At 54.7% G+C, this 23,802-nt stretch overlaps 1 protein-coding gene across 2 annotated transcripts in view; it reads left to right on the top strand.

The window, feature by feature from the left end:
• C17H4orf50 (chromosome 17 C4orf50 homolog) overlaps positions 1–23,802 on the top strand; it is a 45,357-nt gene that overhangs the window by 19,633 nt on the left and 1,922 nt on the right. For both annotated transcript variants that reach the window (XM_045528370.1, XM_045528369.1), the window contains 8 exons: positions 73–200; positions 1,924–4,320; positions 9,509–9,527; positions 10,515–10,669; positions 11,491–11,547; positions 12,914–13,096; positions 19,913–19,961; positions 21,432–21,553. In XM_045528370.1, coding sequence (XP_045384326.1) covers positions 73–200; positions 1,924–4,320; positions 9,509–9,527; positions 10,515–10,669; positions 11,491–11,547; positions 12,914–13,096; positions 19,913–19,961; positions 21,432–21,553 — 3,110 coding nt within the window. The remainder of the gene's footprint in view (positions 1–72; positions 201–1,923; positions 4,321–9,508; positions 9,528–10,514; positions 10,670–11,490; positions 11,548–12,913; positions 13,097–19,912; positions 19,962–21,431; positions 21,554–23,802) is intronic.

Here is a 23,802-nt window from a genome sequence, read left to right as displayed (position 1 = left end):
GCCTTGGCCTGACAGTGGGTGGCACGGTTGCTGGGAAGTCTTGTCAACCCGTGGGGTCACGCTGCTTTCCAGGCCAGCCCTCAGAGGGGCCCTGCGGCTGGGGCTGTGTCGACGCTGGACGAGGCTCTTCTGTTTCGGTGCCAGGCCCGGAGGCCACTGGCAAGCTCCTGGGAGACCTGGCAGGATCTGACTGCGAACCGGTGAGCAGAGGCGTCCTGCCTGGGTGGGTGTCCCCTGTGCCTGCTCAGCCCTGCTGCGTGCACAGTGTGGCCACCCGCGGGAGGGGGGTGGGGTGTGAAGAAGCTCCAGGTGTGGAGGAGCATTCTGGAAACGGTTGAGAGGGATGTCCTGAGACCTGGGTGGGGCGTGGGAGGAGCGAGAGCCCCACCTGTGCTCCAGGCCCAGTCGTCACCTCACTGGAGCCTCCTGACATGTACAAGGCGGGTGCTGCCACCCGGGCTAGAGGGGAGGGAGGGGCCCCGAAGGGTGCTCATTCCCCAAGGCCACCCAGCCGCCTCAGTGGCCCACACTCTGCCCCACGCCAGCCCCCTGGGGAGCCAGGCCTCGCTCTGGGGCCACAGTGAGTCATCGCCTTTCTCGGCTTCCGTTTCCTTGTGTGTCACCTGCTCGGACGCGGGCGAAAGCTGCCACCCTGGTGGGCTCTGCGGTTCTGAGCAGAGGGCCCTGCTGTTTCTCCATCCAGTCCCGTCCTCTCACGACTCGGGTGTCACATGCCTGCACAGCCAGCCCCTCCCTGCCTCCGTCCTTTGAAGCCCAGGGCGCTGTCTGTTTCCAGATGAGGAGGCCGGGGCCCCAGGAGGTTGCGTAACCTGCCCAAGGTCACAGGGGGATCGAGGCTGGCTCTGTCTCCGGTGCAAGCACTCATTTCACTATGGCAGCCGGCACAGTGTCTTCGTGGAGAATGCTGAGAGGACAGAGGGTGGGGTGCTGCCTGCAGGTGGCTCCAGGGACAGGGACGTGGTGGCACCCAGTTGGAGGAGGCCCTCCTGGCCTCCAAGCCCCTCTGCTGCTGCCGTGCCCACCTGCAAGGTGTTGTTCTCTGAGAGGTCCCTCTGCCCTTCTCCCCTGGCTCTAGACCTGCCCAGCGGTTCTGGGGGCTCCATGGGGAGCCAGCTTACAGCCCCCCGGTACTGGAGCAGACCCCAGGGCTCACAGTGGGCCTGGCAGAAGCTGCATCTCATCTCCTGTCCTCTCCGTAGCCAGCCTCGGTCTCCTGCGTGAGCTGGGCCCACCCTCCTCCCTGGATAAACACACTGAATAAGTGAATGTAAACTCTAATAATATCCAGGAAACAGCTTCTGTGTGCCCGGCACTGTTCTAGACCCAGGGGTTGAACAATGATGCAGTCCCTGTCCTCAGCGAGTGGGCAGCCTACACCGGCACTGTTCACTAGAATATTCTGTGGCACTGGGAATATTCTACACCTGCCCTGCCCGACGGTAGCCACGAGCCACTGGGGGCCACTGAGTACTTGAGATGTGGCTCCTGCCACTGCAGGACCGAATGTTAACTTTTGCTTAATTACTTTACATTTCAACACCGCCCCCCCGCCCCCCGTGGCTTGAGGCTGCCAGTTGGGGACAACATGGTGAGAGGGAGCGGAGGGTGCCGTGGCAGAAGGCGAAGGGGGACCGTCCAGAGAGTGACATGCAGGGATGCATTCTAGTTGCGGTGTCAGTGGAATGGGGGAGGGAGCCGTGAGGGCCTCTGGGCGAAGGACATTCTGGGCAGAGGGCAGAGCACGTGCAAAGGACCTGGGGTGGTCACAGGCTTGGCCTTTGTGGGCATGAGCCGGGCTCCCGTGCAGCTGGTAGGAAGCACAGAGCACGCCAGGAGGTGAGGCCGGGGCCCTAAATGAGGGAAGGGGCTGTTTCACTCCTCGTCTTCTCTTCCCGTCCACAGCTTACTCTAGCTGCGCCCAGCTTGGATGAACAGATTCTTGTCCTCATGTGTGGCCGCTCACCAGGGCAGTGCTTGGACGGGTCACTCCTCCCTGTGGACCTGGCCAGAATTTCAGAGAGTCTCGCAGCCGCCCCTGCCCGGGAGTCCTCTCTCCTGGTACAGACGTGCACACTCCCTCCCTGGGGGCTGGCTGGGGACTCTGCTCTCCAGCGGCTGCTGCTGCTCCCAGAGGCTCCCCCGGAAGAACCCCAAACCCCAGAGGTGGCGGACACCAGACCCCCACCTGCTACCAGAGCCTCAGGGCACCCCGGCGGGGACTGTCACCAAGCAAGGAGCAATCCCTCCCTCTGCCAGAAAGCCCCATGCATTTTAAATCACCGACTTCCCAGGAAAGGGCCCAGGGATCTAAAAGACACTCGGAATGAGGGTGGAGGGGCCCCAGGGGGGAGAACCAAGGAAGGGGAGGCGAGCAGGACTTTGGGCAAGAAGGAGGAAGACCTCGGGGACAAGTGCCAGCTGAGTCAGGAAAGCCGTGAGCGCCTGAGCTTGGAGAACGGGGTTCGGGCCTCAGAAGGCCCGCGGGACGAGGAGGAGGCTGCGCAGAGCCAGGCTGCTGCCAGCTGCCCTGGGCCTCCACGGGAGTTTCCAGTGCTGCTTCTGCAGCGGGGAGGCCCTGCGTCAAAGGAGGGGCCCGAAGCCCTGAGCGGGAGAGGAAGGGTGGAAGGATGTGTCTGGGGCCTCCTTGGGGGGCTGCCGTCAGAGGAGGAGGAAGGGGTCCCCCCAGCCACCTTCTCCAGGGCCCATGGGACCAAAGAGTTCTGGCCAGCAAGTGGCCAGCTCCTGGCAGGGAGGGGCAGAGTCACAGGCAGGGAGGACACCCTGCTGTGGTTTGGGGAGGCGCTGCTCCTGCGAGCAGAAAGCCCTGGGGAGGGAGGCCAGGGAGAGGAGGAGGAGGAGGTGCTACATCAAGAAGCATCCAGTCTTGGTCACAGGGACGTCCCTGAGAAGCCTGACTCTGGGGAACGTGAGGGCAACAAGACGCTTTTCTCTGTGGGAGAGAGAGGTTTGCTGCACGGATGGGCCCCACCAGGTGGTGGGGGTGACCCCACCAGCAGTCCCTGGGCTCTGAGCAAAGGACGTGACAGGTACACTCTCAAAATAGACGAATTTGCAGAGGAGATGGAGGCCTGCTTCCGGCAGCTCTCCCGCCTGAGGCCTGGCGGAGGGCGCCGGAGGACCGGCCCTGCGCTGGCAGGAGAGAACTGGAGATTTGCTCGGAGGTGGCCCAGCTCCGGGGAGAGCGATGACTCTCAGCAGGTTTGGGGACACCAGGGTCTGGGCATTTGTTCTGTCGAGGAAGCAAAGGCCAGAGAGAGTGGTGACAGTGTTAAACTGGCAAAGACCACGGCGCTGGGCACCAGCCAAGACCTTCCAGGGGTGCTGCCTGGCTGGGGCGAGGCCAGCCCGGGCCCTGCAGACGGCCCCGCGGAGCCGCTGGGAGACATCCAGAGAGTGAGGAGCAGGTGCCAGCAGCTCGTGTCTGGACTGCAGGAAGAGAGAAGCCAGGCTTTCCGTGACAACGCCAAACTCCAGGGAGACCAAGACAGATGCCACACGAGAGTGTGTGCCCTTGCAAAAGAGAGAGAGAGAGAGGCGACGACAATATCCAGGCTGGAGCGGGATAACGAGACGCTGGTAGGAAACCTCTCTCACCTGAAGAAGGAACTGGACCAACACGTGCAGGTCATTGCTCTCCTGGAAGACTGCAATGGAAAGAGTTACAGCAAAATTTCTGAACTCGAGGAGGAAAATGAAAACCTGAAAGGGAACCTGCGCCGACTCCAGGAGGCCATGTCCGAGAGCGCGAGGACAGCTGAAGGCCTGATGGAGCGCGTCACCCTGGAAAACTGGGAGCTCAAGGCGCTGATTTCGGAGCTCGGGGCCAGTTGTAAAGACCTGGTGAAGGAGATAGCGCTGGGAAGGGAAGGCGTGGTCCGCGACTTCCGGGGGCAGGAGGAGCGCAGGGCCCGCGCGCTGGAGACGGAGGTCACCTCCCAGGGGGGCACGGACCTGAGAGCAGGGGGCCGCCTCCCAGGGAAAGCCCAGCTGCTCACTGTGGACAAAGAGGTTCAGGTGACTCCTCTGTCAGGGCCCCCCTTGGAGGAGGGAACGGGTCCGACTGGAAGGCAGACGGGGCCTCGCTTAGGTGTGGAGAATTCCAGATGCGGCGCTCGTCCTCCATCCCTGGTCCGCAGAAACGCGGCGGTAGCGGACGCCCTGCAAGGAAGTGTCAGCAGAGCGGGAGAGAAAGAAGCACATTTGGAAAAAGAGGAGACAAGGTCGCGGTCGTCTGCGGCTGGAGGACGAGCTCGGAGGTCCCTGAGCGACGGCCCCCAGGTAGGTGGAGGCGGCACAGCAGCTCACTGGTCACCCATCCTGACCTTCTGCGGGTGGCCTGTCCAGGGCCCACTCCAGAGCCCTGTGAAGGAGGGACAGTCATCATCCCCATTTACCAGGTGAGAAAACTAAGGCACAGAGGAGTGAAGTCACAGCCTAAAGTCCCAGGCTAGTGAGGGTGGGGCTGGGACTCACATCTGGACACTCTGGCCCCAGAGTCTCCGTTTGTACCTGGCCTCTGCTCCGGCTCCGCGGTGATCAAGGGGGTGTTTACTGATCAGACCTTGAATTTTCCAGTCTGGGGGTTTTCAAGCAGCCCAGGTCGTATGTGTGTACACTGGGTCTGGAAATTTGCAGTGGGAAGAGCAGTGGATGGCAGGACGTGATAAAGCGGGTTCAGAGCCCGCCCTGCGCTTGCAGACCTGTGACCGTGAGCCCAGATGCAGGCTTCTCCGAGTCCCTCTCCTCATCTGTGGACAGTCCTAGGATAAAATGCTCATGATGCCTGTGAGGTCTGCCAGGTGTTTAGTGTTGAGCCCTTTGCAATTACTCGTATTTGTTCTCCGTCTCTGTCTCTGTCTCCGGCCCTTGTCCTCTCCCACCTCTCTCTCTCCATCTCCTTCTCGTTCATCTTTCTTGTCTCTCTCCCCTATCCCCAGAGATTTTAGCAATCATTTCCAAGAATAAGCTTTTGGTTTTATTGATTTTCTTTATTGTTTTGTATTTGATTTCATTGGTTTCCTCTTGTATCTTCATTATTTCCTCTCTTCCACTTTCTTTTGATTCAATTTGCTGTTCTTTTTCTGCTCCTGTGTTGAAAGCATGCGCCATTGGTTTTCAGCTCTTCTGTAATCTGTGCAGTGAAAGCGATACCTTTCTCTCTAGCATCCTTTCTGTGATGATTGCTTCTTTGACCCGTGGGTTATTTAAAAGGATGTCGCTCAATTTCCAAGCATCTCTGGAAAATTCCAGTTATATTTTTGTTATTGGTTTCTAGTTTTATTTCATTGTTGTCAGAAAGTGTGTACTATATTATTTTAATCTTTTGAATTTTATTGACCAGGCTATCGCATATCCCACAAGCCCTTATAGATAATAAATATTCTTTAATTGTTAAATATTAATTAGGCCAAGCTGATTAATTGTCCTTATGAAATCTTTTATATCATTACTGATGTGTCCTCTGTTTGTTTTGTCATTTGCTAAGATGTGTTTTAAAATCTCCAACTCTGAGTGTGCATTTGTGTATTTCTTCCTTTAGTTATGTTATTTTTGATTTATATATTATGACATTATTTTATTTGCTATTTTTTCTATTTCATCTGTTATTTCTTTTTATTTTTTCTTTTCTGCCTTCATTTTTGATATTAGTCATATTTTTATTATTCCTTTTTCTTTTCTATTAGCTTATTGTATTATATATTTTAGTAGTATTCTTTTAGTGGTTACCTAAGAAATATTAAAATATATCTATTAATTATTTAAATTTACTTTAAATTAGCATTTTTACCATATCTCAAATAATGCAAACATCTTTTAATAGTTTTGTTTCCTTTCAACTTTTTTTATTTTTTCATATATATTACTCCTATGTATAATAAACCTTACAAGTTATTGTTATTTTAAACAATCATTAATGTTTTTTATTTGCCAATATTTTTATGTGTTCTTGTGCTGTTCAATCTTTCTTCCTCTTCTGTGGATCCGTTTTCCTTCTGCCTTAAGAACTTTGATATTTTTTTGTAGTGAGGGTTTGCTGGTGATTAATTCTCTCATATTTATTTTCATGAAAACAAATTTTTCACCTCCACTTTTTAAAGATTTTTTTTCATTGGATTCAGAATTTTAGGTAGGCAAGTTTCCCTCCTCTTTTGGCACTTTAGAGATCTCATTCCACCGTCTTCTGCTTCCCATAGTTTCTGTCCAGAAATCAGTTATTATTGTCATTGTTTTTTTCTCCCCTTCCCACCCCCAAAAGAAATCTGTCATTTTATCTCTGACTGCTTGTAAGATTTCCTTTTTATCTTTGGATTTTGGCAGTTTTGCTATGATGTGCCTAGGTGTGGTTTTATTTGTATGTATCCTGCTTGGGTTTTTTTGAGCTTCTTGAAATTATGTATTCTTGTCTTTTATCAGACTTGGAAAATTCTTGGTTATTATTTCTTCGAATATTTTATTCTGTCCTATTTTTCTCTCCTGTCCTTCTAGAAATCCAGACTTTTTTTACTATATCCCACATCTTTCAAAAACTCCATTCTATTTATTTTAATTTTTTCCTCTTAGTGCTTCAGTTTGGATTTTCTATTGACCTGTCTTTTAGTTCACGAATCCTGTGTTCTACTATGTCCCATCTTCTTTTAAATCCATCCAATGAGTTCCTAATTTCATTTATTGTATTTTGTAGTTATAGAATGTCCTTTTTATTCTTTTTAAAAGAGATTCTGATTCTCTGTTGAAATACTCCATCTTTTCATCCATTTTGTTTATCTTTTCATTTGTTTTATAAAATATGTATCACAGTTATTTTGAAGGACTTCTCTCCTAATGCCAGTATTTGGATCATCTCTTTGCCTGCTTCTATTGACTTTTATTTCTTGGTGAATAGTCATGTTTTCCTGCTTCTTCATATGTCTAGTAACTTTCTATGTTGGAAATTACATGTGCTACGTTGTGGAGACTTCTGGTCATTATCTTCCTCTAAAGAATGTTGAGTGAGTTTTGTCTGGCAGGCAGTTGAACGATCAGCAGATCTTCCTCTTCTTGTGCAGGTCTATGTCATTTTTGTCCGGTCCTGGAGCTTGATATTACTTCTAAAGTGTGTTCCTTGCTTCTAGGCTAGGGCATGGCCTTTCAGTGTTATCTGCACGGTTCTAGAGCATTCACCAAGGCCTCTCCACTTTGGCCTGGCCAGAACTCTGCCATGTTCTCAGCAGCATGTGGCCTCTGAAATCTCTTCAGCAGTTACCCTCCCAGCCACTGTCTCTGCAAGGCTTAGGGTCTTGCACTCTGTCCCATAGCATATGATTCATCCAGGGACCCAATGGGCATTTCTAGAGCAGTGTTTGGATTCCTTCCCTACAGCTCTCTCCTCCCTGTTCCTTTGTCCTACAAACCCCAGCTGTCTCAGCATCCCTCAACTCTAACCTCTATTTCCCTACCCGGCAGGACCACCACTCTCAGCCTGGGCTCTGGTTCCTAAACTATGGTTTCCAAAATGTTTCAGAGAAAAATACAGGCCTGATGTGGAGCTTGCCTTGTTGTGCTTTCATTTTCCCAAGGATTGTAGTCCTGCATCGGTCATCTTCCAATGCCTGCAAAGAATTATTTTTATATACTCTCTCCAGATTGTATAGTTTGTGCAGTTCCAGGAATTGGGAAATCTGAGGAGAGGAATATTGAGCTGAGACTTTCAAGGTTAGAAATGAGCAGCAAGGAACTGCATTCCAGGCAGAGAGAAAAGCAAGTGGCCAGACCCTGTAGCAGGCAGGAGCCTGGCTCATTGAAAAGCCAAAAGTGGCTGGTGTCACTGGACCACAGAGGCAGGGAGGGGGTGGTGTGAGATGAAGTTGGAGACATCGTCATGAGGCAGGTTACAGAAGGCCCTATGGACTCATTATTGATCTTTTCTAAATGTCGTGGGAAGCCGCCAGAGGGTTTTGAGCAGAACAACATGGTCCGACTTATACTGTAAAAAGATCACTGTCTGCTGTGAGGAAAATGGGCCAGATGGATTCAGGGAGAACAGGCGAGCATTTGTGGTGGTATAGCCAAGAGATGATTCTAGATAGGGAAATTTGGGGTTAAAAACTGGAGTTGGAATCCATGGGGTTTGGTGATAAACAGGTGGCAGAGGGTAAAGGGAGCAGCGCCTTCCTGTCATCCTAAGTCACAACCTATTTGTGTTCCTCTTCCACCTAAGGCCCTTCTGCTGCTTCCTGCACAGGAGATGGAACCCGGGCTCCCTGCAGTGAGCAGGGTTCTGGCCCCTGAGACCCCTGGCAGCTTCAGTTGTTGCTGTTTGCACCCAGCCTCCGTACCCCGTGCTGGAGCCTCTCCCCCAATTCTCTACACCCTGCGTCTGCCCGTGCCTGCACCCCGGCTTTCTCCTCTAGTTCTCCTGTTGGGGGCATCTCCTCCAGGATGCTGCCCCCAAACCCCTGGTGGGGTTCTGGGCAGAGGAGTGTCAGAGTTGACTCGTGTACATTTCTTCCCAGCTCTGCCTTCAGTGACACCGTCGTGGTCGCTGGCTTGCGATTGGTTGTGGTGGGAGCATTTACACCACGGAAATCAGCAAATGCTGCAGACTCGTAGGGCACCCCCAGCCCGGAGAGCAGTTTTACATTTGCCACCACTGCACGGGGTGGGGGGGGCTGGCTCAGTGTCCCATTTAGGCTCCGCAGCCTCCTGGCTTCCCTTCCCCAGGCTGTGCTGCATCGCCTGTGTTGGTGTCATCCGCCCCACCAGACTGAGCTCCTGGAGGGTGGTGTTCACCACTGTTGCCAGTGGAGGGGTAGCAGGCAGCTGGGGCATGTGCTCAGTGTCTGCTAGGGAGCAAGTGACTCGCTGGGCAGCCACAGGGCTGCTGCGTGGGGCAGTCCCATGTGACAGGCAGGCTGGCCCCACCCACACTGTCATTCTTCTTAGAACATGTTGTAGACGCTGTCGTAGGGCCCATGGGACAAAGCACTTGTTCAAGTCACTGCCAGAGGAGGGAGGCAGGAGAGGTGTCACACTTCTCAGAAAGGCCAAGTTGTTTTGAAGTCTTGGGGCTGGGTTTTCTGGAAGCATTCGGAGCACCCGTGTGTTCTTCACAGGGGGGACCGTGAATCCCAGGCCACGCGGTGTGAATTTCTATTAATTAAAGCAATATGTATCCCATTCTGCAATCGCATTGTTTGTTAACAAGGGAGATGCCCAGGCAGTGACGGGGTCACTTTGGTTCCTCCTCCCGCCCCTTTTCCTGGACAGAACAACGCAGGGCCCTCCCAGCGGCTCCCGCCCAGCCAGGAAGAGCTTTATGGGCCCTAGAACTCCCCAGTTGGCTGCTTGTAATGAAATGTAGACCACTGCGAGCACGGGGGCGGGGGCTTCGAGACCTGCCAGAGCTTCTGGGCTGCTGACCGTCCCTGGCGGGACTGTCACCAGGGCTGGTCCCTCCTAAGGCGGCCTTAGCGGTGCAGTCCGGGAGCTGAAAGATGCTCGTGCCGGTTCTGGAGAAAGAAACGAGCTACGTTCACGTATTTGTGTGAAAGGTCTTTGTCAGAGTCCCAGTTGCAACAGTAAAATGTTGGCATGACCTGAGCGTTCAGCTGGGCCATGCAGTGCCACACGTGAACGAGCGACAGCGTTTTCAGCGTTATTTGGTGATGGGAAAAGTGCTTATGATGGTGTTAAGGGAGAAAAGTAGGAAACAAAAGATATTCATATATATTGTGTTGACTTCTAGATAGAAAAGTATGTGTCTGTGTGTGTGTCTGTGTATGTTTGCGAGCACCAATATAAACTATTAAAAAATAGAACTTAGACCCCAGCACCATTTGGGGACAGTAGCATCTCTGCGTCCTCCACACTTCCCACGCTGCTGCCAGCCTGTCCCCCTCACCCCCCTGCCCCCAGGAGCTCCCTGTGGTATCCAAATGAAACCCGCTACTCTCGTGTGAGAGCCAAGGAGAGTGTGGGGCAGTTCTGTGCTGATTCAGTCCTGTGGGAAATACAGTACTTTCTGTCTTATGTAAATATTATTATATGACGCATTTATGGAATAAGTGTCCCATACTTGGTTGGAACATTCGGTTTCATCCACCAGGCTGTGTTTCAGCACAATAGTGACTGCCATCAATTACAACAGGTCCTGGCATGTCAGCCCATGCCACGTATTTTTGAAAACAATACTCTGGGCTGTCATTCTGGAATCCCTAGACACCACCTCCCAGCACCCATCCGGAGATGAGCCAGAGCCCCCCACATCGGTGCCGGATGGGGCCCGGGAGGAAGGCTGTGTGGAAATGCGTGGACGGTAACAATGATTCCGCTGGATTGTAGCACTGGGGGCGATTTCCATTACCTTATTTTCTAAAATTGTTTCACTGTGACAAGAATGTAAGCTATGTGTTTGCTAAGGCAGATTGCTTGGAAGACGACCTAAGAATGTCACTGAGCTCTGTGCTTTCCACGGCTCCAGGGCTCCCAGGCAGAGGCTGCTGAGGAAGACCCCAGGCTGCATGCCCAGCGGCTCCACCACCAGGTGCTGACCCTGCAGTGCCAGCTCAGGGACCAGGCAGCCACTCACCGGGAGCTGCAGGCGTCTCGGGACCGCGCGCTCTTCCTCCAGGAGGAGCTCAAGGGCAAGGTCAGCTGGGCCAGCCCTTCCTTCCCCCCTGGTCACCCTGTGTCCCCACATCTCGGGAGTGTCGAGAGTAGAAATGAGCATCAGCAGATATCTCATTGGCCATTACCAGCAACTTGTCAGGGTTTACCAGATTTTTAAAGCATAGAACAGTATAATAAAGAAAAAAAGGGGCTTGTGATCCTTGCATCTAGCCAAACTCTGTTAAAAACAATCCACATATATGAAACACATAGTATATGAGACTGTGCCACACACTAGTCTGCATCTGGATTTTGTCATTTAATTAAAAATCTTGGTGATATTTCCATATCAACACCGACTGACCTCATTCCTTTAAAATTGTGCATATTATGTCACCATGAGGCCAAACCATAACTTACTTAACCAATTCTTTGTGGAAGCTCAAATTGTTTCTCTTTCTTTGCATTAAAAACAAGGCTTCAGTGAATACTCTGTCTTGGCATATGTTTCTGCTACGTATCTAAAGGGTAAAATTTTGGTAAGAGAAGTCAGGGTCCCGGGATAGGTACATCATTAACTTTGAAAGGCAGTGGCAAGTAACCCTCACAAACAACAATCCCACCAGGAATAAGTGAGTGTACTTGGTTGCCCACAGCTTGTTTCCATCAGTTTCACCAAACTTTACAATTTTTGACAAGCTGATAGATGAAAAATACACAGTCAGCATTTTGGTGTAATTTCCGATTCTTTGCCCATGTGTTCTTTGTATCATCAAAGCACATTTTATGTGAAGTTTTAGGTCTTTTCACCGGTGGGGGAAATGGTGGTGCAGTATTATCAAAAAGCTGCTTCTATTTCAGCTTGAAGAACTGCAGAGAAAGCAACACGAGGCACATTTGGCCGTGACTCCTCTGAAGGTAATATGTTCGTAAAATCAATATGAAATGTCACTTTCAAAAGAACAGTTCAGTATTTTTCCCACTGTGCATGTGGTCCATCGCTCTTGCATAAAAATACGGGAAAGAAGACTGAAGGAGGCAAAAATCACCCAAATGCCCAAACGAATGTGTCATTGCCATGTATTTTCTTCTGGCATATTTCCCATGTGTCTGAGAGCCACCACACCTGCCTGTGCTGCTCTTCCCGCCCAGTGGGGTAACCTGGAAGGGTGCGTCACGCTGTTGCCAGCCTGTGACACTGTTGTGGCTCGTGCTGGAGTGCAGCGTGAGATGTCTCCGTTCATAATGTCACCACCCCTTTGCTTGGGGCTCAAGTTCATCTCTCTCCCCGCCCCCCTTTTGCATTGCTGTATATAAACATGTTGATGCACATTTTTCCTAAGAAAGGTTTTCTCGTGTATCTAGACAGTCTGTGTTGAGGATGAATTCCCAGAAATGGCACTGCTGACCCCCGGGGTTTGCTGAGTCTGTGCCAGCAGCCATGGAACACGGCTGTGGTTGTTCATCTCACACGGGGGCCTGGGCGTGGCCGGACGGTCTGCGCTTTCTTCCTGGCCTCTGGGCAGGGGAGGAGGGTCCCTGGGCTGAGCGTCAGGAACACGGTTCTACCCAGGCCCCGGCCACCACCCTCCCTCAGGGGCCTCAGTTTCCTCAGCAGATAAATCAGCCGCTCAATCCAAGTCACTTCCCGTCCCAGAAGTCCACGTCTGTCTGAGCCTCAAGTTTGCGTGTGTGAGACAGAAATCACAATACTTCCTGCGGGACTCCGTGGATGTCGCGGACGGGCAAGTGGCGAGTACGCTGTAGCGTGAGCTGCCACCCCCTTCATCCCCTCCATCTGGTTCTCAGTACTCGGTACCCACTGTGTGTTTCAACGAGGACCGTAATCCCTCACGCACGGTAAAGCGCTGCATAAATGTGAGCTGAGAACACAGCAGGACGTGCCGTGGGCCGTGCCCGTACCATCGCCTTTTGCCCTGGCGCCGCGACAAGCCCATTGTGCAGATGGGCCAGGCGAGGTGTGGAGAGCAGCCTGCCACAGAGCTGGCCAGTGGTGGGGCCCAGGTCCGCGCTCGGGACCCCTGCTGCCCTGAGCCAGGACCCCGCGGAGGGCAGTGGGGAGCCCCCAGGGGAGTGCGGCCGCCTGTTTTCAAAGCGGCTCTGGCTTCTGGGTGGAGGGAGGTGTTGCAGGGAGTCAGCCGCTGAGGCAGAGTCGGGGATGGTGAGCAGGGAGCCTTGGCCGCCCCTCCCGCGTCCAGCCCCGGGCCCCAGCTCGGCCGTGCAGCCCCCGGGAGCCCTGCACCCACGACCCCCACCTTTTCAGGCCAGGATTGCTTCCCTGGTCCAGAAGTGCCGGCAGAGGAGTGGGCTGGTCGCTCACCTGCTGCGGGAGCTGCACAGGCACGCGCCGGCCAATGTCCCGCTCTCCGAGCTGGCGCAGAACACGGTGACCGACGTGGCGCTGGCCCAGTACGCGGCCACCTTCCTGGCTTCGGGAGTCCCAGAGGTACAGTCCCACAGGCAGCCCCGTCCCTGCTTCCCGTGGGGGCCGTGGGCATATCCGCTGCATCCGCCCGCCTGACCTGACTGCCCCACCCCTGCCCGAGGCCGCTGCCCGCCGCCCTCCCTGGCCGCTCTGTGCCTGTGCTGTGGGCTGGCGTGGAAGGTGATCCTGGCAATCCGTAGCCTTAAAGCGCTCACCGTGTGGTGGAGGGGACAGACGCAAACGGTGATCTTAATCGAGTGCCACACACGCATCCTCACGTGTGTGTCACTACTCAGTTCCTTCCCTCGTGCTCCTGGGCCTTTGCACCTGCCGCTTCTCTGGCGGGCTGCTTGGCCCGCCCGGGGGCCTCCCATCCACCCTTCCTGGCACAGTTCAAGCGTGGCCCTGGCAGGCAGCCTGCTCCGAACCCCACAGACGGCAGAGTTAGCCACGCCCTCCTCTGTGCTCCACTGCACGTGGGCATGAGTGCGTGGCACATGCAGGGGATTTCCCTGCGCTGTTGTGGGAGTTTGGTGGCATCTCGCCCAGTGGTCCAGACTGCTCCCCAGTCCTGTCTGTCTCCCAGTGCCCGGCTCTGGGAGAAGCTGCTCAGAGAATGTTTGTTGAATGAATGAGACCCCTCTCCTAATGTTTCACATAAGAGGAAACTGAGGCCAGAGCGGTGAGGAGATATGCTCAAGGTCACACGGGCAGTGCCGGGTGATGAGCACTGCGGACCCGGCTCAGGCAAAGGCTCTCGGGGACAGCAGTGCTCAGGCACCGTGGGCGCTTGGCTGGGCTGCCCACACCTGTGCCCACAGCCCACTCCCGGGGACAAGCCAGCAGTGCCCCCGCCAGGCTCGCTCGGCTCCTTGCGGTGCGAGGGCGAGCTGAGCTCCCGCGGTAATCCCAGGCGGAGCTGTTTTCCACGGTCCCCGGGGGCTGTGGGTGCAGGGTGGGCTGTCAGCCACTGCGCGCCAGGCCGGTCTCCCTTCAGCCCTCCCCAGCCTGGCCTCCGCAAGGCCGACCTCCTCTCTCCCTTCCTTCCCCCCCCCCACCCCCAGAGAGCCTCAGATGGCCTCTGGTCCAAATTGCTGCACAGCCAAGGAGACGGAGGCCTGGAGGCCAAGTGGCCGGCTCAGGGCCACGTCTCGGCTAGGTCCAGAGCCAGCGCTCGAATCCAGAGCCCCACGCTCCCAAGCCAGTGCTCGCCTCTTGGCCTGAGGGGGTCGAGCCTCCTTCAGAGCTGGAGTAGGGACAAGAAAAAGAGAGTACAGTCTTATGGAAATGCCTGGAACAGTCCCTGGGATGCACTCAGGGCCCAATAACTGTGTTAAGTGTGGCAGGGCTGAAAGCAAAGTTCCAGGGAAGTGTCAGATGCAGCCAGTGTCACCCTGGAGGGCCAACTGGCTATCTGCTCAGGGGGCATCCTAGCAGTGAGGTACTCATTTTCCAAAAGCTGCTCCATGGTCGTGAAGCCTCCAAAACTAGAACTGAAATGTTACTGGGGTTGGACAGGCTGCCTTACAATAACCAAACTCACAGAGACTGATGTATAAACCAGAAAACTAATTTATTAATTTCCTATGAGAAATAGAATTCCTGTGCAGGCTGAAGTATCAGATGGAGGGGTGAAAAATTGTCAGCATATTCTCTCCCCACAGTCAAGTTATTTGGAAAGTCAAATTCAGTCATTCATGTCTTCATTTGTCTGTCAATGAACATTTATAATCAGGTCACTTGGGAGCCTAGAATGAGAACAGGGAGAGTTAACAGTGCTACCACACTGATGCACTCGTCCCCTGCAGGAAAGTGCCGCTGGTGTGGACATGTCTCCCCTCGGACCAGGGTGTCCCTGCCAGACCTTGCGAGGGCCACAGCCAATTCCGAACACCCAGGCTGACCAGCCCGCTGAGGGACAGTCTCCATTCAGAATGTGGCCGCTTCAGGCTTTAGTCTTGACTGGGCTTGGCGTCCACTCCCTCCTTTTCAGATGCCTTTGAATTTGCCTGACCCTTTTGCATTATTTGTAACTCTCCTTTCAGAGAACATCTCAGCTCCCAGAGGACACCCCCATTTTCATGATCTGGGTGGCAGTGCCTGGTTCCCTGCACAAACCACAAAAACCTGGCTCTGCCATTGCATGCCACAAATGCTTATTGGGCACCTACTGCCACGGGTCAGGCGTGGTGCGGGGCACTGTGGGGAGTGGTGAGCCGGACAGGCCAAAACCTGCAGCAGCCCAGGAAAGGAAATCGCTGCGCATTGTAGTAAGTGTCATGTGGGAAACAGGGGCTCAGACAAGACCTTGAATTTCTTTGAGTTTCTCAGTTTTCTCATCTGTAAAATGGGAATAGGACACCCTGCTTGGCAGAATTGTGAAGCCTAAATGAGATACCTTGTCAAGCACCTGGGACAGGGTAAGAACCTGGTCCTGTGTGGGCAGTTGGCAGGAAAGCAGGTCCTTCAGGGGTGGGGAACCTGCTGCCTTCTAATTTCAAGATTGTTCCTTTTTAAGCACCAAAGGAGCCCAAAAAAGCTTCATCTTTCTCTGCTGCACCCCTTTTATTAATAATAAAAGAATTTGTTCTGTAAAATTTGGATTCAGTCAAAAGGCCTCACTTAAGCACCTAAAAGGCCACATGTGGCCTTAAGGCTGGTGTGGGGTCCCTAGGGCAGGCACAGTGGGAGGCCAGGCTGGATGGGAGGTCACGGGCACCTGTCCACCCACAGGGGTTTGCACTCTTCTTTAGTTACTGAGGAGCAGGATTGGAGGGGCTTCGGGATGATGGATCCACAGGCGTGGGCTCCCCTGAGCTGCAGCCGAGGAGGGGCCGGGGGTGCGCAGAGCCTCTGTTTCAACAGCAGGCGAAGCCCGGCCCAGGCAGCTGGGCAGAGCCCGGCAGGAGCACGGACTCCCCCGGGGGTGGCGGCAGCGCCTCCTGCTGGCAGCTGGGCAGGGAGCGGGTCCAGAGCTCGTTGTTTTATGGCCAACAGCTCTCGTTTCAGAGAACACAGATGGAACCCCGATGGCGGCCTGCGGGCTCTGGCTCGGAGACACTGACGGGCTTGTGCTGGGATGTGCCAGATCAGAGAGGGGTGGGTTCTGGGCCCCCTGAATCCAGGTGGTGGAGGGCTGGGGTACCTTCCGGAAACATCCTTGAAGGGTCTGGACCCCAGGGTGCCTGCAGTGCCCTGAGTCACTCCCATTCTCTGGCCCCTGCCCTTGGGGTGGGGCTCACACTAACCACAGACATCTGGGAGTGGGTGGCTGTAGGCCGGGCTGGGTCCCGACCGGACAGGCTGCGTCATTCGTCCACTCCAAGCTACGACACCCAAGACTCGCACTGCCCTTCCCCCTCGACGCACTGTCCAAGGCTTCGTTCACGTCATTCCCCCAGCACCCCACTTCCGGGAGGAGGCTGAGCCTCGGAGCAGCCCCGGGCTGGCCGAGGGGTGGTGGCTGGGCCGGGAGCTGGTCCTTCTCGACTCCGCCCTTTTGGGAGGAGGAGGTGTGGCCTGGTGCTCACACCTGTGGCCAGGTGGTCGGCTCAGTGACCACCTCTCATCACTGCACTCCACTGAGTCTTTATCTTTCAATTTTCTTTTCTCACCCTGGTTTGGGTGGGTGGTGGAAATTGAGCTTCAGTCCTTGGGCCCCCAACACGTGGTCCTCAGGCTGCAATCTGTGCTGGCACCTGCTGGTGTGCCGTGTGGGTCACCAGTGTCCCCAGGTCACACTTGCATCCACCTGGCTTCCTTCCACCTCAGGTGTCTGCTCTAGGGCAGGATTCCACGAGGTCAGCTTGGCCAGCTCCCCACCCTGCCTTCGGCTGGGGACACAGGGGTCCTGTCGCCTCCCTGGCGTTAGCTGGAGAAGGGCACAAGGCGAGGACAGGCTCTCTCTGCTCTTGGGTTCCTGGAACCTCTCTGGGGGTTCTTGATTCCCCTTGTCCCCCACACCTGCCTTGAGTGGAGGGCTCAGGACACATTCCCAGGTTCCCTTTAACTTCCTCTCTAGTCCTCCCCCCTCCAGTCCCAGAGGACCTGTCTTCTCTGGCTTTTGCCTGGACCTGGGCTACTGGCGTCCCCAAGCCAGGAACGAGGGGCTTTCGGTCACGTCAGCCTCTGCCCCTGAGACCTGGAGGCAGGTGCTCAGGTGCCAGAGGAGGGAAGGGGTGCCGGGGCTCACCTGAGACGTGGCACCGGGCAGTGTGGCAGCTTGCTTGCCGGCCCACGCCCGAGGCCTGGCCTGGGGTCCGCTCCACAAATGGGAGGTCAGAGACCTGGATGTATTGTCCCCTCCTGAGTCTTCTGACCTCCTGGGGTGTGAGGTTCACTGTCTTATCTCCGTGAATGGAGAGACACTTGCAGACAAAGACACCGTGATGCCCATAGTTACCTGCCTCGCGAGCTTGGTGCTCACCCTGCCTTGTGCTAGGCACCTTTCCCGTGGGCTCTGTGAGGTTTGAGTAGAGCCCATGTCACATGCGTGGCGTGGCACCTGTCACACACAGGCAGCCACAAGGTTCGGGGCACCTTCAAGCAAAACCCCAGTTCCGCCCTGGGTGGAGTCAGGGCCTCGGCCGTGCCCGCCGTGGAGCCTGGGCCGCAGAGTGCGGGTGACCCAGTACGAAGCTGCTAATTGTACCTCCTTCGCTCTGCCGCCTCCTCCCCACCTCCCGCTTTCCTCTGGGCATCAGTCAACGAGCTCTGCAAATGGGCTTCAGAAATGGAATCTGGTCTGAACGAGGAGCAGTGAGCCTCAGGTGATTGAAGAACTGTCCCTCAAAGCTGTGAACTCCCCTCATTCATTAAATCAGCAACCCCCAAGCCTGCGCCACCGAAGATCCAGGCAATTTTCTCTTTAGCTCTTGCCTTTTTTGAAACTTATTTCCCCAAATGTTTACCTGGGGAGAGAGGCAGGGCTCCGGGGAGTGCAGGGCCAGCCTTTGCCTGTCCCCCGCTCTGTGTCTAGGAGGTATCCCTTGTCATTTCCTTCTGGCAAACCTGAAAGGAACCTGTTAGAACTGCATGTTCGTTCTGCAGATGGACAGGGTGAGCCTCCGAGAGCTCACCTGACTTCAGCAGGCGCAGAGCCAGGATTCAACCCGAGAATTCCTGGCTCCGGAGCCGCTCCAGGCAGACAGATGAGGGGCTGGGGGCAGACGAGGACCCACGCACCCTCGCACATGCTGAGCACAGTGCCCCCCATAAGTCAGTTCCCTGTGTCCGTGGCTACTCTGTGGACACGAAGGGGACTGAAACCTCGTGCTCATGCCGAAGGAGCTCTGCCCGCCGAGGAAGCCCGGGGCAGTGCTTGGGGTGAGCAGGGAGGGGAGAGGTTGGGAAAACACTTCCCGGAGGGGAACCAGTGCAGGCCGTCCATGCGGACGCGGGTGTAGCAGCTGCAAGGACAAGCTGCTGCGAGGCCTGCGTGTGCAGAGGCGTGGGGTGCGCGGGTCCACGGCGCTTGCAGATGCAGTGCCGGTGGCGGGTGAAGGGCAGCGCTGTGTGCGCAGTGTGGGGGGAGGCGCTGTGCCTGGCATGGAGGGCTCCGCAAAGTGCTGCTGTGGCCGGTTATTACCAGAAGGCCGCTGATCTATCAACCATGCTCCTGGGTACAGCCAATCCTCACTGGAGGGGACTGTCACCAAGCCAGCTGTCACAGGGCAGCACAGTAGGGGCTATGTGAGAGGCAGGTGGCTGAACTCTGGCCGGGAGCGTCAGGGAAGGCTTCACAGAGGAGGGGGCGTGCGAGTTGGGTGCTGACATGCACCTAGAAGTTGACCAGAGAAAGAGAGGCAGGGTGGCCCATGCAAATGCCTGGAGGATGCACCTGGCCAGGGTGTCAGCGCTGGGGAGGGCACAGATGTCACAGTGGCACCACACACAGGCTCCTGCCCCAGCGGAAACACCTGAGAGGACGGAGACCCAGGCTGCTGGTGTGGAGTCGACTCTAATGGCCTCGAGGACCCATCAGTCACTTGGTTCAGCCACGTGGGGGCCGCTGGGCTGGCCAGTCGAGTGGCCACCACCGCCTCGCCCCTCTCGGCCCCTGGGCTCTGGTGGGCGAGGAGAACGCTGATTTGGGTGGAGACGCAGGTGGCAGATGTGGGGTCCAGCCTGACCGGAATTCCTGGGTGACTGGATCAAGGGCTGCAGGGGAGACATCAGACCACCAGATGCCCTCATTTTTTAAAAAATATTTCCTTTAACAGAGGTTTCTAAAACACATTTAGTACCATCTCTGCTTGGAGATTTAATCTGAGTAAAGGAAGTGGGATCATTTTCCCAGGCCTGTGTTCCCCAAGAGCAAACGCAAATCCTGGTCCCTTTCGAGAGTAGCGGACAGAGACAGGGGCCCATCCACAGCCTCACGCACGTGGGCAGAGCCGACCCGGGCACAGGGGCAGTTCTGGAAGGCAGGCGGGTGGCCCTGCCAGCCCAGTTTCAGTCTCTGCACGAGGCTTCTCTCCCGGGCCACGCTGTGTCACGCTGTGACATCTCTGCCCTCCCCAGTGCTGACACCCTGGCCAGGTGCATCCTCCAGGCATTTGCATGGGCCACCCTGCCTGCCTCTCTTTCTCTGGTCAACTTCTAGGTGCATGTCAGCACCCAACTCGCATGGCCCCTCCTCTGTGAAGCCTTCCCTGACACTCCCGGGCAGAGTTCAGCCACCTGCCTCTCACATAGCCCCTACTGTGCTGCTCTGTGACAGCTGGCTTGGTGACAGTCCCCTCCAGTGAGGATTGGCTGTACCCAGGAGCATGGTTGATAGATCAACGGCCTTCTGGTAATAACTCAGAATAACTGCTGAGATGTCTTCTCTTCCAGACAAGCCACCGCCTGGACATCGAGTCTGAGATGCCCATGGTGCTGAGAGGTCAGTGTGACTTTCAATTAGGAAGGGTCCGTGTGCACAGGGGAGCCCAGGCCAGTGCGGCCACGTGCTCGCTGTTAAAGGGAAGAGGGCCCGCTTTCCCGCCCCTTCCTTCTGCGGCCCTGCCTGCCCATTCCACAGCCTGAGGAGAGCACCTTGGAAAAATCCAAAATGTTCGAATTCCTCAGCCCTGAGGTCTCCCTCCGGGAAGCTCATCCTAAGTAAATAATCCTGTGTGTGGAAAAGCTCTGTGGACAGGTGTATTCATGCCAGTGGGTTTGGAAAAAACCTCAGTACATATGGTAATTAACTCATATAAGCAAAGAAATATAATATAGTCACTAAAATATTGCTAATAATCACCATGCAACAGCCTGGAAATTATGATATTCTACTGAGTGAAAAGATGGCAGGATGGGGAATGTTTTGTCTGGTTACAGTTATGTAACTAGGCATGCACATCTGCGCGTGAGCAGCAACCTAGGCCAGGGGACAAACTATTCATAAAAATATTAACTGCAGCTACTCAGAAAGGTGAGAACATGAGTGAGTTATTTTGTGTTCTGTTCCTTTTATTATTAAGAAAATTAAGTTGCTACCTGACTAGATGGAATTTTCCTGGGCCTTGTTAGTTATATTGTCAGCGTTGGGGTGGGGCAAGGCTTCTAAGGATTTGTTTAGTGTTGTGTTCATGTCAGGTGCTCACAAAAATGTGGGGAAACTATGGATGGTGTTACCTTTACGACTGAGCTGCTCCTGAGATCTGTTCATCTGGTGGTTCTTATTACTAGATTCCATTCTTGCCAGCTGTGTGATCTTAGATGAGTTAATTAACTTCTCCGAGCCACAGACTCTTAATTTTAAAAGGAGGATAATATGACTTTTCTGGGGAGTGTCCAGCACTGGCCTGCTCCCCATCTGCAACCGGCCTGGGTGGGCCTGGCCTTCCCCCCCTGCAGCCTGACCCCGCACCGTGTTCACAGCTGGGGAGGCGGACGGTCTAGCTGGGCTGCTGCTGCGCCCATTTTCTCTGTGCCCCCAGGCGAGCCCCCTCCCTTCTGTGGGCTCAGCTCCCCCCGTTTCAGAGAAGGAGCTGTGCCAGACTGAGGGGGCTACATGCATGCGCTCCCCGTTTCTGGAGGCTGCCACACGTCGGATCCCAGGGGGTCGCAGGGCTGACAGCACAAGTCGGCTGTGAGTGCGGCGGCCCGAGCTGAGCGCTTGCAGCCAGGAAGGCAAGCTGGGCAGGCGGGTTCCCAGGATGCCCAGGACCATGACAGCACCGCCAGAGGGGAGTGCATGGGGTGCCAGGAGAGCTCAAAGGCCTCTGAGAGGTGTCTGTCATGTGGCGCGAGGGCCTAGGCAGGACCAGGGGACAGCCCGAGTGAGGAAGGTCATCACAAGGCTCAGAGCCTTGATGGCTTTTAGAATAGATTTCTGGGTTGAGGCGTGACTGAGAATTCTCTCTTCTAGCTCAGAGACGTCTCTTGAACCCTGGAGAGGACGGCGACCTCCGAAGCCCACTGTGGCCAGAGTCCTGGCCTGTTTCCCAGGCCGAGTGGCCAGCACAGACAGCCCAACTGGATTCTCTGAAGGTGAGGGGACACCGGCCACCTAATTCCCTGAATAAACTTTTTTAGTGAAAGTACAGCACACCGACAAGGGAGCGACTCACGAGCGTATAGGTAGCGAACCGTGCGAGTGACGCCCCCGTAAAGCCACCACAGGTCCAGAGAGAGGTGTAACCACCCATAGCACCTGGTGCCACCTCTCCGGCTCTGTCTATTACCTATTTTTAATTTTTGTTTGTGGCCAAGTGGCGTGTTGTAGGTCTGTCGTAGTGAGTGCTGGACGTCACGTGTGGAAACTTGGGGACAGCCTGAGGTCCTGCCGGGCAGTGTCCGCACCAAGAGGATGTCCCCTGGCTGGAGCAGGGCAGTCCTCACAGCAGGGGGCTCGGAGGCGAGTCCCGGCCGAGGAGGAGGCTGGCGGTCTCACCCCTCCACTCCGGCACGGGAGCCTGTGCTGTTTCCGAGCCCCCCGCCCGGCGCCCCAAGCTCTCAGCTGCGTCTTTCGCGGACTCGAGGCGGGGCGCGGGCCACATGCCCTGGGCTTCTCTTGGCTTCTCTCTTGCTTTCAGTTTTGGTCCCACAAGTCCTCGTAGCTTGGTAGCTGTCACATGGTTTCAAACACGTTTTATTACATCTTCCCAGCTTTCCTAGTTGTACTTACCACAGGTTTGGTCCAAAATGCTCTCATCGGTCACTGCCAGAGCAGCACGCCTGTCTCTTCCCAGAGAGACTGATTTTACTCGTGCGCTTTGGAGTCTCACAGACAGATGACAGAATGTCAGTGTTACCATTTTTGTTTGCATGCCTTACACCCGCGGTCCCCAACCCCCAGGCTGTGACCGGTACCAGCCTGTGGCCTGTTAGGAACTGCCTGCACAGCAGCAGGTGAGCAGCGAGCGAGCGAAGCTTCATCTGTACTTACAGCCGCTCCCCCTCGCTCGCATCACCGCCTCGGCTCCGCCTGCTGTCAGATCGGCAGCGGCATTAGATTCTCATAGGTGCACAAACCTGCTGAAACTGCGCATGTGAGGGATCTAGGCCGTGCTCCTTATGGGAGTCTGATGCCTGGTGATCTCAGGTGGAGCTGAGGCGGTGATGCTAGTGCTGGGGAGCGGCTGCAGTTACGGATTATCACTAGCAGAGAGGTCTGACTGCACAATGCACGTAATGAGCTTAAATCACCCCGAAACCATCCCTGTCCCTGTCCATGGAAAAATTGTCTTCTGTGAAACCAGTCCCTGGTGCCAAAAAGGTTGGGGACCACTGCTTTACACAGCACCTGGCCCATAGGGGACATTCTCTTAGGGTGTGAAGTCCATATACAGGTGAGAAAGATTTCTCGGACAAAGTTGAGGATAGATAGAAATGCAAAGTTGACTTCCTCTCTGTCCGAGGAGAGAGAGGGCGCAGTGCCAGCAGTACAGAGAGGTGTCACCCTGACTCCAGACGACTGTGACTATTCATTAGGGCAGGCTGGGGACACATATGGCTGCAGCCCAGTTAGTAAAAGACAGCGAGAAGCTGCTGTGTTGGCTTTTCCTGTTCCTCATGTGGCAGGTTGATGATGGAAATTAATTTCTTCTTTCCTCTTCATAACGGGAGACATCCGGTGCCGTCTCTTCTTGAGGAAGTGAGGACAGTTCACACTCCTACTGTCCGCTCAAGAACTTTTTCAAGGCTGTTTAAACAATACCCCAAAAAACCCTTTTACAGACAGTAAATTTTAATGTCACTTTACCTTCTTTTATTTGTTCAGCTTCTTTTAATTGCTAGGTAAACATCTCTGTAGGAGAGATATTCTTGTTACTAACCTTAGGAACAGAGTTGTACCACTCTAAATACCTGCCAGTTAAAAATTTATTTTTCTTGTTAGCCCCTTAGTAAGACTGTCCCAAAACACCTGTTGGGTGAATAGTTAGTGGGATGAGGGCGCTCAAGCTCATTGAAATCTAGAAGGTCACATGGCATCTCATCCTTGTCCCCAGTGCTGCTGCCTTTTCACCCACGGTCTTGGCTCTGTTCAGTTGTTATGGGCACCTGGGGGCAGAGCTCCCTGCCCTGGGCACACGCAGTTTGCAAGCAGCGTGTCTGGGCTGGGCACACGCAGGCTGCAAGCTGCATATCTGGGCTGGGCTGGGACAGAGCTCCCTGCCCTGGGCACACGCAGGTTGCAAGCCGCGTATCTGGGCTGGGCTGGAGAAGAGCTTCCCGTGTGAAGGTGAACTTGTTAAATAACCACACTAGGGGATTAGCGACCTGCAGGCAGAATGAGG

The sequence above is a fragment of the Lemur catta genome, chromosome 17 (assembly GCF_020740605.2).
Source record: "Lemur catta isolate mLemCat1 chromosome 17, mLemCat1.pri, whole genome shotgun sequence".
NCBI classification, from domain to species: Eukaryota; Metazoa; Chordata; class Mammalia; order Primates; family Lemuridae; genus Lemur; species Lemur catta.
This window is presented reverse-complemented; position numbering and strand designations above follow the sequence as displayed.